Here is a 16,038-nt window from a genome sequence, read left to right on the forward strand (position 1 = left end):
TTTCAACAAATTTACCTTATGTTTCTTGTTGTACGGCAAGGATACTTTAAAAATAAATTGAAGTCGAAGGATAGAACTTAAGGGCTCAGAGACCCAGAGAATACATAATCTCAGGCTCACTAAAAGCATGAAGTGGGCCTCTCTCTGGCTTTCACTATGATATCTCTGCTCCCATTCAACAGCCCATTGCCTCTCCAGAAAGAAGGTGATCCTCACCCTTGGGGAAAAGCTCAGAGTTGAGGTCCAGGGGAATAGTGACTGCTTGCTGTCCCCCCTGCCCAAAGCTTCAGTCACTTTTGCCAAATGCAGCACCTCACCTGTTTTCCCCACCAGGGTCAGTGGGCAAGGACTTTGTTTAAACTTGAAATATCAATCCCAAGTGCAGAGAAACTCCTTACATTTGATCTTTTTTCAAGTCACTTTATGAATATGCTCTTTCAAGTATAATGAGCACATAAGAAACAAAGTGCTATTTAAAATCGTCCTGTATAGGGAAATTCTCTCTATTCTGCTATAAAGACAAAGAAAGAAAGAAAAAATGCCCTAGTGCTTTGGGTCCCTTACTCAACAGTCATTGTATGATCTTCAATTGTTAAAAACAAAAACAAACAAGCAAAAAAAACCCCAAGTATTTAAAAATCTGCTTTAATTATATTTTCATGGATTCAGGAAGAACATCATTGCAGTTAAGGTTACGAAAAAGCAAAGAGGGACACTGGAACATGCAATTAAAAAATGGATTCACAGTGAAAATAATGTATGTCAGTACTAAAATTCACTCCCTGGAGGGAAAAGGTTTCTTCTAATTATTATCTATTCACTTGGATTTTATTATGGGAAAATATTTTTCTTTTATTCTTGAAAGCTTTGGGGAAGTTTTCGGTTTGTGCTACTATTTTCAGTCTGATGGATATCCCTCATTCTGAAAGCCATTATTTGCAAATCTGTAACTCACCAGAAAATTCAAAAGTATGACAAATAGCTTGGCAACTGGGTTCTTGTTACATACAAAGTCATTAGCAAAAATATGTAACAAAATTTATGCAAAACAAACAATTTTGCCCTTATGTACAGAAGTTTGCTTTCTTCCTCACAGTTTATTCTAAAAGGAGGAGGGGAGGATGGGGCTTGGTGAGCAGCTACCTTCCTTTGAAATCATTCTGGGTGGGGAAAGGAAATCTTAAAAGACAAGGTAACTATTTTAAACTTCATTTAATGGAATTATAAAAATGCATCTGGGTTTCTCAATATAGAAAGAAAAGTGAAAACAGCTGCAAATAAAGAATTCATCCCTTTGTCATCTGCAAAGTCTCTTAGTCAACTCAAAAGAGAACAAAAATGACATTTGGGACTGCAATCTGAGGACACAGTGAAAAGCATCTTTGTGAAACATTAAGTATATTGTAACCCAAGCTGCTGAGAAATTTCACATCTAGGGCATGCACACATTTCATACTGATACAGTTTACAACACCTCAGAGGAGAAAGATCATAGGTGCGTGGGAAGTACCATGGAATCTATATACAAACACATAAACAGAGAGAACATATGAATTCAAATGGAGACCAAAATACAAGTTTAAAATATTTGAAAATCATTTCAAAGCCAAGGATCATATTTACTGACAACTGAAAATGCTAACTTTCTATAAAATACTTTGTAAACATTGAAAATGCAGCTTTATATAATTCACAATCTCAAAAGAAAATAAATTTCTGGTTTATCATCACTGCTTGGCTCAGTCTGCAAAACAGAATTATCTGAACAAAACTGGTCAAAATAGCCATAGCAAAGGGATGTACAGGCCCCCTCAGGAATGCCGCGGCCCTCCGGGCTGCCTCCTTTCATGTTCCTAAGGTAGCCAGCAATGTAGGAGCCAGTGGAGTGGCGGTTCACAGCCGGGACAGGTGCTGAGGGTTTGTTTCTAAGAACCACTCCTCCCCCATTACTAGGGTTCACCACTTTTTGTTTGTTGGCTTCCTGCTTCTCCTTGGCACGACTGGCAATGTTGCGCACTCTGCTTTGACTCCTGGATGATAACTTTCTGACCAATGCCCTGGGAAACTGGTTAACATCCTGCTTTGAATACAGCACTTGGCAGCCATCTTCATGGTCAAAGGACACCAGCTTCCGAAGCTGCTCAGTTAGGGCGTCTAAAGGCTCCAGTGAATTTGTCTTCACAGTGACAGCCTGCTTGTCTCTAATACCGGTCGTAACAAAACTCTTACTAATACATTGGTACTTGCTCTCAAAATTGCAGGCAATGTCCTCTGATGTTAAATCCCCCAGACTTTTGGATTTGCAAGGACTTGGCAGTTTCAAAGCAGGCAGAGGAGAATGTGATGGCTGCTTGGGTACAGGGGCATGCACATCTTGAGCACTAGACTGCTGGGGCTCACAGTTTTGGTTCATTTTTGCATCTGAATTTGAGAAATGGTTATGCACAAAGCCAGCACCCTGATAGGTTAGACAAGAAATACTTTGATTTTTGACACCTTGATTGTTGAATACTTCAGAGACAGAAGGATGGAGAGTATCTTTACAGTAGCCATTTCTCAAGCCTCTTTGAAAGTGTTCCACTACATCCTGACTATACTTCAGTTTTAATGAAGCAAGATGACTTGTGTTATCTGTCTTATATTCATAGGATGTTACGGACAGGTTTTCTGACTCCTCATCAATTTCCACAAGGCTGCTGTCTCCAGAATTTATACAAATAGTGGGATCATCTATTACATCTAACGTCGAATCAGTAGGACTGCAGCTCTTTAGTACTCCCCAGTCTTCTTTACTGGTGGGATTTTTCGGTAACCACCCATGAGGACCATTAGGGGATCTAGGCAGATTGCCATTCATGGCTCTCATCTTGGTCTTACCAGAGAGGTCATCATCTGGTTTAGTTTTGGAGATGGGAGTACCAGTTGTTTGACATGCAACCGTGTATGTTGCAAGTTTGGTGGTCTCAGGATTCAAGGAGGTGATCAGCTCAGGAGATGAACACAGGAAGGGTACCCTCAGTTTTCCCTTGGAAAAACCATGCTTGAAGGGTGTTTTTAGGGCCATGGGAGGATGGCCTGACATCATACTAGTGCTGTGAAGATTAGAAATTATTGTGAGGTTAGCTTGAGTATTGGTCTCATCAAACTGGCTAATCAGTGCTGAGATGGAATTGCCTGGCTCATTCTCATTTGTTAAAGTGACATTGTCAATAAGACGGGAAATCTCAGTATCCGGCAGAATGGCAGTTGAGTGTAAGTCAGGTATGTCGGAACAGAGCATGGAGACATCTGACAGAGAAAAGGATGTTACGGCTCTGCCTTTATCCTTGTCACCTTCCAGCTTCTTGATCTCTAGAGTGCTTTGAGAAAGGATGCTTTCCGACAACATGCTTTTCCCTTCCGCAAAGCCCTGGGCACTCCTCTTTTCATTGGTTTTCACACTAGGCAAATTTGGGCTTAGATTAGCTGGAGGATCAAGAGCCACATGCTGCCTTGGGGAAAAGGATTTGTCAGGACAGTGGTTTTCTTGGCAATCACTTGTCACACTTGATTTGGTTCTCCCCCCTGTATGGCGTGGCACTCCACACTGTTCTGCGACTGAACCCTTGGCAGTGAAGACAGTGGAGTCCCCTTGGCTGGTATCTTTGTAAAGCAGAGTGCTGGAGGAGGAAAACTTTTTGTTGAAATTTGGAAAATGTGGGTCTTTTATATTTGCCTTCGCTTTTCTTCTACCATCTTTATCCTCTGCTGAATGAAACAAACAACATTTTAGGTGACACATATCACTTTACACAGAACCTGAAAACACTCATGTTTGTCTTGAGACAGACAAATGGAGAATGTAAATCTGTTACACTGTGACAGAATATAATTATGGATTGCATTGGCTTGCAACAAAGTGTCTGTATGATGAATAAATGGTAAAATATATTTATAGGAATTTCACTGAAGTTTCTCTTTGAATGTCTGTTACATCAACTAAGAATGTAATATTCATTGTCAAAAAAATGTCAATGAGTTATCATACTTTTGCAGTGAAGATTACCTTAAGTTGTTTCCTAGTCAGATTTGTACTACACAGAAGCATGGCAATAAAAACAGAACAAGACAGCTCTGTTAAACACAGTATTGTGGTACCTGTAAGCAAGATACTATAAGCTTTCAAAGTTATACATGTATTAATTTTAAAAATCACAATATCATTTTAAAAAAACATTTTGGCAAAAGATTTAATTTAACCAATTAATTTCTAAAACAATTGAAAGGGGCAATAAGTGCACTAAAATATAAATCTGGGGCTGGGGATTTAGCTCAGTGGTTCTGCCGCCTGCCTCGCAAGCACAAGGACCCAAGTTTGATGCCCGGTACCAAAAAAAAACAAAACAAAAAAAAACCCCAAAATATAAATATCTGTTGACTTTAAAATGTAAAGATAAATAATTGGTTATTAGTTCTGTGTGATTACTAATACCTAGTTTGTTAATCATATTTTTATTACAAATATTATATATTGCTGCATTCTCCCCTAAAAGTGGCAGTATGATGTCAGTCACAGAAGGAAAACTATAAAAACACATAATTTACAGTAATTTGAGATTTCTCTTTATACTTGATGTAATGCTTAGATAAAATTAAGTATTCAGTTCTTCTTGATAGGATTATTTTAATAGTCTTATAATGCTTTCAGAGTCATTTATGAAAAATGAATTTAACTTACTGTTTTTCTAGCTGAAAAAAATTCTCGTAAAAATTTAAATCCCCCAAATCATAAGAAAAACAAATATCCTATGATGTTGCCACTTAGATAGCCTTGATAGCTTTTGCAAAAGGATACAATAAAGCATAAAATTTGTGTGCTACTTTTTCTCAACTTAATGTGTGTCTGCAATATAACTAGAATCGTTGCATGATTATTGTTTTATCTTTACCTTAATTTTTTTGTACCAGGAATCGAACTCAGGACCTTGAACTTTACCTTATGTTTAATGCATATGACAATTCATATAACTTTTTGAAAGGTGGGAAAGAAACATCATCTCAGTATCCTCACTCACCTTAATGTTATTAACATCTTAACCATAGCATTAGGAGTTAATTATGAACAATTGACATTAAATATAGCTTTATTTCCCCAAAGATGGACTTTTAAAACAAATTTTAAAGCACATATTTTGTCTCTGACACTGTTGTTCACAAATATCAAACTTTTAAATTCCCTTTTTCTCCTTCAAATATACCATTCAAGAATTGGTTTTCCTTCCTGGAATATCTTATAACAAACATCAATACAAGCAAAATGGCATTTGTGGGAAAGTAAATCACTGAAAGTATATTAATAAAAGAATAACTGTGCTAAGGATATCAGCCATCACTTTCTACTTGTCTGAGGTGATTCTTATTTAATTAAAACATTTGTCCCAGTGATGTAAAATCCATACAGTTTTAGCACTTAAGTTTCCTAAAATAGGATGGGGAGTCCCAGACAAAAGTTAAGAGCTCTTTGTCACCTTATAAAGCAGACACTGCTCTTTATTGAGTTCTTGCAGATCTGAATGTATGATACATTCAAACTAAGGGAAAAGATGGAAGAACCTGGTCCCTGTGCTTTCACAGCCTGTGACCAGGCAGGAGCTATAGACATGCTACCTTCCCTGACAACATCCAGAGACCACAGAAGTGAGATCACAGGAAAACACTGCCTCAACTACCTCCTAAGGAGGCAAACATTTTTAAAATGAAAGAAGTAGCTTGCTTTTAACAACTTATTTTCCTTCCCTATAAACATTTCCAACCATAGAAATGTGTTATATAGTGAGAAAAGTAAGACAACCATATTCAACCTGAGAAGAGTCAATATAATTCTATTCAAACTCAGAGCAACCAGTAAATATGGTACCACCACTTGGGAAACCATTATTTCTACTCATATTTTGCAACTTTCACCTACTTCTGTCTTGACTCACAGACTCATGTGCTCCAGCCCATCACATCCGATAGCTCCCCTTATCCCTCACCATCAAGATCAGATGGCAATATCATTTCAAGGTTCTAATTGAGGAGGAAATAGGTTCTTCACCCCTCTCCTCCCCAAAGTTTATAATCTTCTAGTCTAGAAGATTACATAAAAATATTTACTTTTCAGTATGTTTTATTTTGACTGCTGAATGTCAACCATTTCATAATGGAAATGAGGGACCAAAATGCAGTGTGGAGAAACTCAAAGCATCTTACCCAGAGAGTTTTCTCTTCCTTCATTGTCTTTTGCTGTTTCAGATATAGGCAGCGACAAAGCCCCCAGAAGACTTTTATCAATGGGCATAGAGACAGGGCGGACTTGCAAACTCCGTGTGGTCCTCCTTAGGATGCCATCTTGATCTCTTGTGGCCTCAGACACAGAATCCTTTATTTCTACCATTTCTTGCAAGCCCATTTTGCTCTTTTTCCTGCCTTTGGCTGGAGCACTGGCTGTGCGACGCAGAATCCTATCTCCAATTGATCGTTTCCAAATATAATGGGAATTGTTTTCTGAAGAACTGTGCCTGGGATTCTTATTGAACAGTCCCTTCAGACCTTGGAGCTGTCTGTTCTAAAGACACAAAAGGACCAACAAATTAATTAAACGCCATCACATCAACAGTTGATTTTTGAAATAACAGTTCCATGGAAAATATATACAAAATGATATTGTACAGCCACTGAAGTCATATTCAAAACAAGAGAACAGCCCAAAGCACATTTACACAGCAGCATGCACATTGTATGCACCTTCTTTTCTGAGGAAGGTTGTCTTCCACCTTCCTGACCAGCCTTTCCTGGAAGCTTCCTACCCAGAGATGACAAGGTGGGAGGGAAGGTTTCCACAGTTAACAAACAGACTGTTAACAAACGTCAACCACCTTTAAGCAACAGAAGAGTGAGTGTTTCAAAGTGCTAAGCAGAAAAAAAGTGGAGTGATAGGAGAAAGCATGCGCCATAACTGTTTCAAAAGAAATATACCAGCAAGAACATAGCACCATGCTGAGAAACTACCTTTGTAGCTCCTAGAAAGTGCAAAATAGTATAACTTGGGTTGAGGATTAAAGGGCTCCACTGCAAGGCAAAAAAATAAGAGAGTTTGGGCTCATTCAAGAAGGTGGTACCAGTAAACAAAAGAAAAAGTGAATATACTTCTATAAACACTTCCTCTCCATTTTGGTGATTTTTACTCTTATGTTCATTCAGTGTTCCCACCACATTGTAACATATGCCTCCTAACCTGAACACACCCTGAAAGTAATAAAGAATATAACACCAAAATGAGCATTTGTTTAGGAGAAAGGACAGAAATACTGTAAAAAAAAAAACTTTGTTTTTAACATACACGTGAGTATGTGTGTGTAACCTCTCATTTCAAATTTTAATGCAATTCTGAATTTCACTGTTTCCCTCAAACACACATATAGTTAACTTGGGTTTCAAGAATCATTTTTAAATTATTTATATTTTTGTCTATTTGAGACAATAGAAAGATTCCAAGAAGCAGCATGTACAGAAACTGAGAAATAAACATAGAAAGTCATGGGATAAAACTTTATTTCTTAGAAATAATGATCCCTTAACTCTCCTTTGCTGACTGAGGTGAAGATAAACATATGCCCCCTAAATTCATCCCCAATTGTAGTCATAGTAATATCAATATTAGCCCACATTTTGGGCATTTACTACATGCCATACAGCTTTCTATGCATAACATAAATCTATTTATTAATGAAGTAGGTACTATTTTTACCTCATATTCACACATGAAGAAGCAAAGGCACAGAGAATGTATAACACTTATAGGAGGAGCTACAGGCTACACTGACTTTCTGATAAAGACCAGCACAGGACATTCCTAAGCCCTATTCAATGCTCTTTTAGTTCAAATCATATCTGGCCTTGCAAATTCATACCAGTGGCTAAGTCTCCAATCACTGGTGGGACCAGATGACCACCAATTGACTTACAAACTTCAAGTCAGTTCTACAATGAAGGGGGCAGCTACAGCAGAGAACTAGAATACATTTTTGTGGTTCCTCTAAGTTCTGAGGGTAGTTTTAAATTCATTCACAATTTTTAGGCTTATAATTAACAATCATGCCATAATTATGCATCCTGCCTAGAACTGGCTGGGAGCACAGCCCAGTAGTCAGGCAACTCATTAAACAGCTGAGACACTACATTTCCCACTGTAGCCAACTGGATGTTTTTAAGGAGTAAAATAAAGCTCAGCATTTAACTATACCTTCATGGCCTTAGTCAAATAAACGGTTGCCTGAGAGTGTCATAGTTTCTTCCATTCTATTAAGCCCAGAAGGGCTGCTGGGTAGGAGGAATGAGGAATGGAAGAGCACAAGTGCATGGGGATGTGTCCAGGAGAACAGAATGGGCTTGTTGGACTGACCTACAGTTTTCCAGCAAAGAATAATTTGTTAAAATGTACTTTCCTTTTATATAATTTGTCAGTCAGCAACTTTGTTAGGGACTATATTATGGTTCTGTGTGGCGTTAAGCCCTGTAGTCTTTCTTACCTTTCCATAGATTTCATTAATTGTTATGTGGACAAATATGGATGCTTCTGTGAGTCCTTCCAAATAGACATGCCGGTAGCCTGATAAAAACAGAGAAAGTGGTTTCCTTTTAGTAGAATTTGCATTTGGCTCTCTTTGGATGCAACAGTGTTTAGCATGTGAGTTAACTACAGTTCTTTACATTTTAAAGAGCACATTAATCACCATATTTATCAAGTGACACATATTTTATATAACACACATGCTATATATATATACAAAACTTGTAAGGCATAAGTCATATATTAAATCTTCCAAAGAAAAAACAATTGTCAATCTGGAGAAAAAAGATCAGCTCATACCTACCAGGCACCAAGCTGCTAAAGGTCACAGTCCTTTGTCCAACAAAGTCTCTTCCAATGGGATCATGATCCCATACAAGGAACCGAACCAAAGCTATTTCCGGCATGTGTACTGTAAATGTCAGGGTTTCTTCCCACACAGGGTTAAATCCTCAGAGAAATAGGAAAATAAAAGTCAGAAAAGCAAAAGGGCTTGGACAGAAATGAGTTGGCAGCAATGTCTACAAAGCAGACAGTGAAAATTACTTGTGATGGTTATTAAACTCATACAGATGACCAAGCACTCCTGAAATAAAGCCTTAGAATTTATCCCATTGCTAGAAAATAATTGGTAAGAAAATTGCCTATAAATTATCACATCAATTCTACTCATCTTTGATGCTCAATTGCATTGTAGAGGAAGCTCTTTAATATTCAGAATGCTTCAGTAAGTTCAAAAATTATCTTATAAGGGCTTAGGGATGTGACTCATTGGACCCTGGGTTTGCTCCCCAGTACCGCAAAAAAATAAAATAAAATAAACCTTACAACAGTGATCTAAGAATATTTTAGAGAACACAGTAAAGAATGTAACCACCAAAAGAATTATGCTTTTCACCCTCCAGAGATACTGCTATTGTAATAACCATCAGCTCCAATTTTATCTGAGATGTTTTGCAAGTTTCAACACTGCTGTGCATATCCTATTTTACTCTAACAGCAAGGCTCTAAGAGTGTCAGGGTATTACTGACTTTCAAAAATAGACATAACTTTTAAAATTATACAAGTAACATGTTTATATTTGAAATAGTAGGAATAACAGTATTTATAACTCATTTCATAGATAAGAAAATTTATGTTCATAGAAAATTATCTGCCTAAGGTCTTAAAGTTAATGACAGAACCAAATTAAACGGTGTGTTATTGACTCCTAGTTGCTTCTCATGAAGTAACAACTTATTACATTATCATATTTTCACACCTACAGAAAGGAATAAAAAAAATTATGCAATTCAAATACTGCTATGGTTTGTTCCCTAAGAGTTTGTAAGTGGGAAGCTTGAGCCCCAGTGTGGCCATGTTAAGAGTTGGGGCCTTTCGGGAAGCCATTAGGTCTTTGAGGGTGCTGTCCTGGAAAACACTGATGAGTTCTCAGGGGACCTCAGTTAGTTCTCATGAAGGGGTTATACAAGAGCAAGCTTGGGCCCACCCCACTCTTTCTGGTTTCCTGTATTGCCACAAGATCTCTTATTCACACACATACTCCCTCATGATGCCATCCACCATGAGGTGCTGCAGCCTGGGAATCTCTTGCCAGAACCAGTGCCATACTATTTGGACCTTCAGCCTCCAAAACACTGAGCTAAGCAAACCTCTTTTCTTTATATAGCAATGAGTTTCAGGTATTTTGTCATAGCAATGGGAAAAGACTAAGATAAATACTAAAAGGCAAAATTACATCTATTTATTGGCAAAATTCTCTGAGATAAAATAATGATAAAAATTGACACAGACTCAAGCATTCCATAAGTTTCTTTCTTTCCCCTTTCTAAAAATTGGAAACAAGCTTTATTACCTGTCTGCATTCCAGAGGTGCCAACTACATTGCTCTATAAAAAGTCTTAAACTAATGAAATAATTCCAGGTTGAAAAATTCCCGCCTGCATGAAAGATTATCTTTTTGTTGACTTAGCAATGATCTCTGAATTACTTTGTGACTAAGAAAAGAAAGAATAATTTATTGAGCACTGCTTGGAAAATATAATATAGGAAAGTTGCTTTCTTCAATCATGTTGTAACTGAAAAATTCTGCCTGCCTCTTGAACTCTCTTCCTTGAGGGACTCATTATAACACTAATTTCTCAAAGGTTTGATTATTGTGGTTTAAGATTACTTAACATGTTAATGATTATAGAGTGAAAAAAATAGGTACGTGATATTTCTCAAATGAATTAATAAATATAATTTTAGATTACCAAGAGAAAGATACAAGCTTGGGTAAATTAAGCTACCTTTATATTATAAGGAGAATGTGGCCCCTCTACCACATGTATATTCAAGAAGTAAAACTTTCCAGAGTGTGCTGTGCTTACCTTTAGAGTTTTACATACTGCAGAAAGAATGAGAAATTAACCCAAATAGCAGGCTTCACAAATGAGAGCTATGAGGGGTCTCCTGTCATAAGAACACTAAGGGATATACCACAAGGTGTTTTCCAAAGCAAATTTTTAATGTTCTTTAAAATATCATTCATTCTTTTCTTCAGAAAAAATTAGTGAGACTCTTGAGAGCTGAGATTAAAAAACCTCTGAAATATACCATATATCAATCTGAGAGACTTTGTTTATGGGTTGAAAAGATCTTCACATAAATTCAGATGGCAATCATTTTAGGGATCCGTTGCTCTCCTACATAAAAATACATTTTTCTTTTTCAGTGCAAAATCTAGATCTAGAACCTCCTCAGTAAGAGTGGACACAGATTATCATCTTACCATTGTCATCTACCACACGAGTTTGATCTTTGCAACAATCCACTGGCAATCCAATAATTTCAACTTCAACAAAAGGATCAATTATCTACATAAACAAAGAGAAAGAATTATTACAAATGATACATATCTGTACAGGTGCTAATTATTTTGAGAATATTGACCAAAACATTCACATTTTAACAGCAACTGATTTTACCAAATGCTTACTAAGAGAGAAGATAGATTCCAGGTGTCACAGAAGCAGATATGAGATGAGAATAAAAGGAAGGCTATTAAATTTTTGCTCGCTGCTAATACTACACAAATTTTACTGAATTAATCCACAATTTCTGCTCAAGATACATGCACAATGCAATGAGAGGTTTGCCCATGCACAAATTCTCAGAGAAGATGTATTTAAAACAGTCAAACGCTAGAAACAACCTAAGTGTCCATAATAAGTCAGAGAGCTAAGCCAAATAATGAAATAACAATAAAAAAGGAACAAAGTTATTTAACATAAACAATGTTGATCATCCAGACATAAATGGCTCTTATTGTAAGAGTAAATTGGTGTAGAAGTTTGAGAACAGACAAAATTGGTCTGTTGTGATAGTGTTTGCTGTCAGGTGAGGAATAGATACTGAGAGAGCAGGTGAGAGGCTTCTGGGGTTCCATCCTAATCTTTGCTTTTTTTTTTTTTTCTTTTTGGCAGTACTGGGGATTGAACCCAGAGCCTAAGAACTGAGTTACATAGGCAGTCTTTTTTAAATGTTGTGATAGGGTCTTGTTAAGTCATTAAATTGCCCAGCCTAGGCTTCAACTTGTGACCCTCCCGCCTCAGCCCCACATGGTGCTGGGATTACAGGTGTGCACCACACAGCCAGCTCATGTACTGGTTGTTATTGTTCCACTCATCCCCGTCTCCTCTTCTTTGGGATGAGGTCCTGCTGTGTGAATCACCTGTAAATTCTCCCTTGTGATACAAGTTCTGGGTGATGAGCAATGAAGAAATAAAACCTCAAAACACCAGAGGAGGTTTTCTAAAAATGTCTGCCAGGAAGTGAGAACACAGTTCTAGAAACTTGGAGAGTGAGGAGTAATATAGAGAGTTTGAAGTGACAGCAGCTTCAGGGAATAAGAGCTACAGGTATGACAGAAAAACATTTCAATGATTAAATTACTAGGCACATTTCTTTATTTACTAAATAACAAAAGTTATTCATTTTCAATTAATTGTTTTATACTAGAAGTTTTTCCTTTAAATAGAATTCTATGATAAAACTGGACAACTGAGGATCTTAGAGTTTGGAGGCAATGAAAGAATATGATTTCTGTTCTAGTAAGTTTGATGCCTTCTTTTCTGTGGACAAAAAAGAAGTAAGAATGACATTTCTGATGCCACCAATTAATGATTCTTTCTGAGAGGGCAAAATGTAGTGACAAGAGGGAAGCTGGGTGGCCAGTTCACTGGAGGCTTCTGCAGCAGACCTGACAAGATATGATGATGGGCTGGATTGGGCTGGTGACAACCAAGATAGAAGAGATGGTCCCATTGGAAGCACCCACTATTAAGGGATAGAACACTGTGCATCTGTTGAAGATGCTGAGAACAGAGAGAAGGCTGGAAAGAGTCACCATGGAGGATGGGATGAGGGAGAACCAGTAAGATGAAGCTGGAGTGGGCTACAGTGCTAAAGTCTGTTGATACTTGACATGAGAAGTTTACGGTGGGACCAAACAACAGAGCTGTGTGGTTTCACCCATCAATATCCAGAAATAACAGTTTAAAAGATGAGAAGAGCAAAAGACCTGAAGTCATGACCACCCCTGAGAGGAAGGACATGAGTATAAGAAGGGCTAACAGGTGGGGAGAAAGCAGGCCAAGAGGGCCTGGGTCAGGTATAGTGGAAATAATGGAACAAGTGCCAGGAAAAGAAGGAGGCTGCACTCACAGAGGGAGACACTTATAAAACCTGCTCCAGAGGTGCAGCAGGTGGTGACGAGAATGAGCATGTGGCCAGGAGCATGTGGCTGACATGCAGCAGGGATGAGCCTTGAAGATGAGAAATGTGGACAGGAGGTTAATACATACTCTTAGGCAACGTTTCTGTCAATAATGAAATGGTTCTTTGCACTCCAATTTTATCACTGCCAGTGTCAGCTGAATATCATGCACTCAAGATTCCAAAATAGATAATGTGCTACAGTCCACAGGAGTTGTGTGTGATTTACCAACAAAGCTGATATGTCTGATGAGCTGAGGTCAGTCCTCCTTTAGGAACGATCTCACACACACTCGCATGCGCACACACATGCAAACCACACACACACACACACACACCTATACCTCTGAATATATTTCAGATGAAATGTAAATACAATAAAATAATCATATAATTAACCGCTTAGCCATTTAGTAATATGTAGCTTACCTCGCCTCGGTCTCCAAACATGGAGTCTGGAGGCTTGGGGAGTTGCTGTCCACTGATCACTTTCAGGATGAGCTGCTTTTTGGGGTTGGCAGGAAGTGGGTCACCAGAGAAAGGGTTGAAAGTACCTAGGCCAAGTAAAGCAGAGGTTGAGAACATGGAAGAACACACACACACACACACACACACACACACTCACACAGCACAGTTTAAGCTTGTAAAACAAATAACAAATGCTGATTGTTATAGTGCTTCCTAGACCAATGGAACTATCACATAACCACACATGTAGCTTTTGCCAGAAGGCAACACCAGCTAGCATTTCCATAGCTGTGGTTTTCATTAGACAATGCACTCCCAAAGGCCAGGAAATGAGGTAATTTAAAACAAGTTTCTGCAATGTAACTGTAGCATGGATGAAGAAAAAAATTTTATTTGAATACCAACAGTATAAGAAGGGAGGTACTTGTGTCAAATGCAACTAATCTTCTAACTTAAGATATCTCAGGTATAGAAAAAATATATGAGAAACAGAAAGAAGTCCTGAAATTCTAAACTGCATGTGTTTTTTGTGGAGTAATGATTGAATCCAGGGTCTCATGCATGCTAGGAAAGTACTCTACCACTCAACTATCCTCAGTCTTAGTTGTAAAATTAAGTAAGTAGCAGAGCAAGAAAATTTGCAAAGCATAAAATCTTGAGGACACATCTCTCCATATTTCGTTACTTAATTGTTATAAATCTAATTTGGAAACTTTTTTTTTGGTACTGGGGATCGAACTCGGGACCTTTTGCTTTCAAAGCAGGCGGCGGAACCACTGAGCTAAATCCCTGGACCCTAATTTGGAAACTTTTAAACAATTTTAATGGCCAGACTGAAAAGAAAGTGTTGTTTTATTAAGACTATATTATCCTTTCTTTTTGGTTAGCACTGTTTTGTGATTGGACTATATTACCTAAAATGGCTTGATAAAATTGATTGTTTTTCAGGTGAAATTTAATTTTGCCAACTGGCCTCAGGCTAACAATACCTAAGAGTTTCTGAAAGATAAGGCTCAGACAATAGGAGGCAACCCAACTGAGAAATAATGACCAATGCCAGGGCACTGATGGTCTGCTATCCATATCACTCTTGATATATGCAACCTCAAGAAATATAGTCTAAACATCATACTACCCCAATGTATTTGTGACAAGAATTCTTATTTACCTTGCCTCCTGCATGCTAGGCAATGCTCCACCACTGAGCTACACCACTCCAGCCCATAAGCTATCTTTTTAAAAAATTATCCTGTACATGGAGGTTTTTCAAAAAACTAGAAATAGAACTACTGGGTATATGTAGTAATAGATATCAGTACATCAAAAAAATCTGTACTTACATTTATCGCAGACCTACTCACAGGTAAGAAATAATAGGTAAGAAACAGAAGCAACTGAAGTGTCCATCAAATGATTATGAATTTTTAAAAAGTGGCATGTATTTACAGTGAAATATTATTCAGTCATAAAAAATGTGGAATCCCATTATTTACAGTAACATGGGTAGAAATACTGTAGAGAACATTAAGTGAAATAAGGCACAGAAAAACAAACACTGCATGTTCTCTTGTGTGGAAGCTAAAAGAATTGGTCTCAGTGAGGTAGAGAATGGAAGAGTGGTTACCTGAGTCTGTGGGGGAAGGGAGGGTGGTTAATGGATACAAAGAGGTGAGAGGAGGAATAATTTCTAACGTTCTATATAACCCATTAAGATGATCATGGTTTACAACATTTAAATGAATATTTCAAATAGCTAGTAGAGAGGATTTTTCAATGCTCCAAACACACAGGAACATAAATGATATGTCTCAGGTGATAGATTACCCTGATCTGATCATTACACCTTGTATGCATGTAATGTATATCACACCCCGTAAGTATGTACAACTACTGTGTATCAATTAAAAATAAAAGTAAAATAAATTTTAAAATTATGCTGCAAAGCACTGGGATATCACTAAGATATCTTTGGATAGAGTTCATCCCATGAACTACTGTAGAGAGATGACTATGAAACTAACACATACCTTTGCACATTTGCTGGGGCTTGAGGACGTAGCCACAATTGCCATTTGTCCTGAATTTGGCTCGATTTAATTGCATCATTCGCCCTTCAGACTGATAGTTCAGTGCCACTGTCCAAGTTGAAAGTTTGAGAGAATTAGGCAGGATGGCAAAGCAGAGTCAGAACATACAGAGAACCACTGTTTTCAGAGGCTTA

General features: G+C 37.7%; 1 protein-coding gene across 7 annotated transcripts in view; it reads right to left on the reverse strand.

The window, feature by feature from the left end:
* Positions 1 to 629: 629 nt before the first annotated feature.
* Positions 630 to 16,038, reverse strand: part of Plch1 (phospholipase C eta 1) — a 277,140-nt gene continuing 261,731 nt past the window's right edge. For 5 of the 7 annotated variants that reach the window (XM_087186404.1, XM_087186397.1, XM_087186401.1 and 2 more), the window contains 8 exons: positions 15,845 to 15,952; positions 13,779 to 13,903; positions 11,365 to 11,449; positions 8,895 to 9,041; positions 8,550 to 8,629; positions 7,030 to 7,089; positions 6,232 to 6,586; positions 630 to 3,747 (listed from right to left, as the gene is read on the reverse strand). In XM_087186404.1, coding sequence (XP_087042530.1) covers positions 1,691 to 3,747; positions 6,232 to 6,586; positions 7,030 to 7,089; positions 8,550 to 8,629; positions 8,895 to 9,041; positions 11,365 to 11,449; positions 13,779 to 13,903; positions 15,845 to 15,952 — 3,017 coding nt within the window. In that variant the 3' untranslated portion in view covers positions 630 to 1,690. The remainder of the gene's footprint in view (positions 3,748 to 6,231; positions 6,587 to 7,029; positions 7,090 to 8,549; positions 8,630 to 8,894; positions 9,042 to 11,364; positions 11,450 to 13,778; positions 13,904 to 15,844; positions 15,953 to 16,038) is intronic. The other 2 variants (XM_087186398.1, XM_087186400.1) reach the window with 2 other exon arrangements.

Source organism: Heterocephalus glaber, unplaced genomic scaffold (assembly GCF_053883595.1).
Source record: "Heterocephalus glaber isolate CG9 unplaced genomic scaffold, H.glaber_assembly_v1.0 deba00001504, whole genome shotgun sequence".
NCBI classification, from domain to species: domain Eukaryota; kingdom Metazoa; phylum Chordata; class Mammalia; order Rodentia; family Bathyergidae; genus Heterocephalus; species Heterocephalus glaber.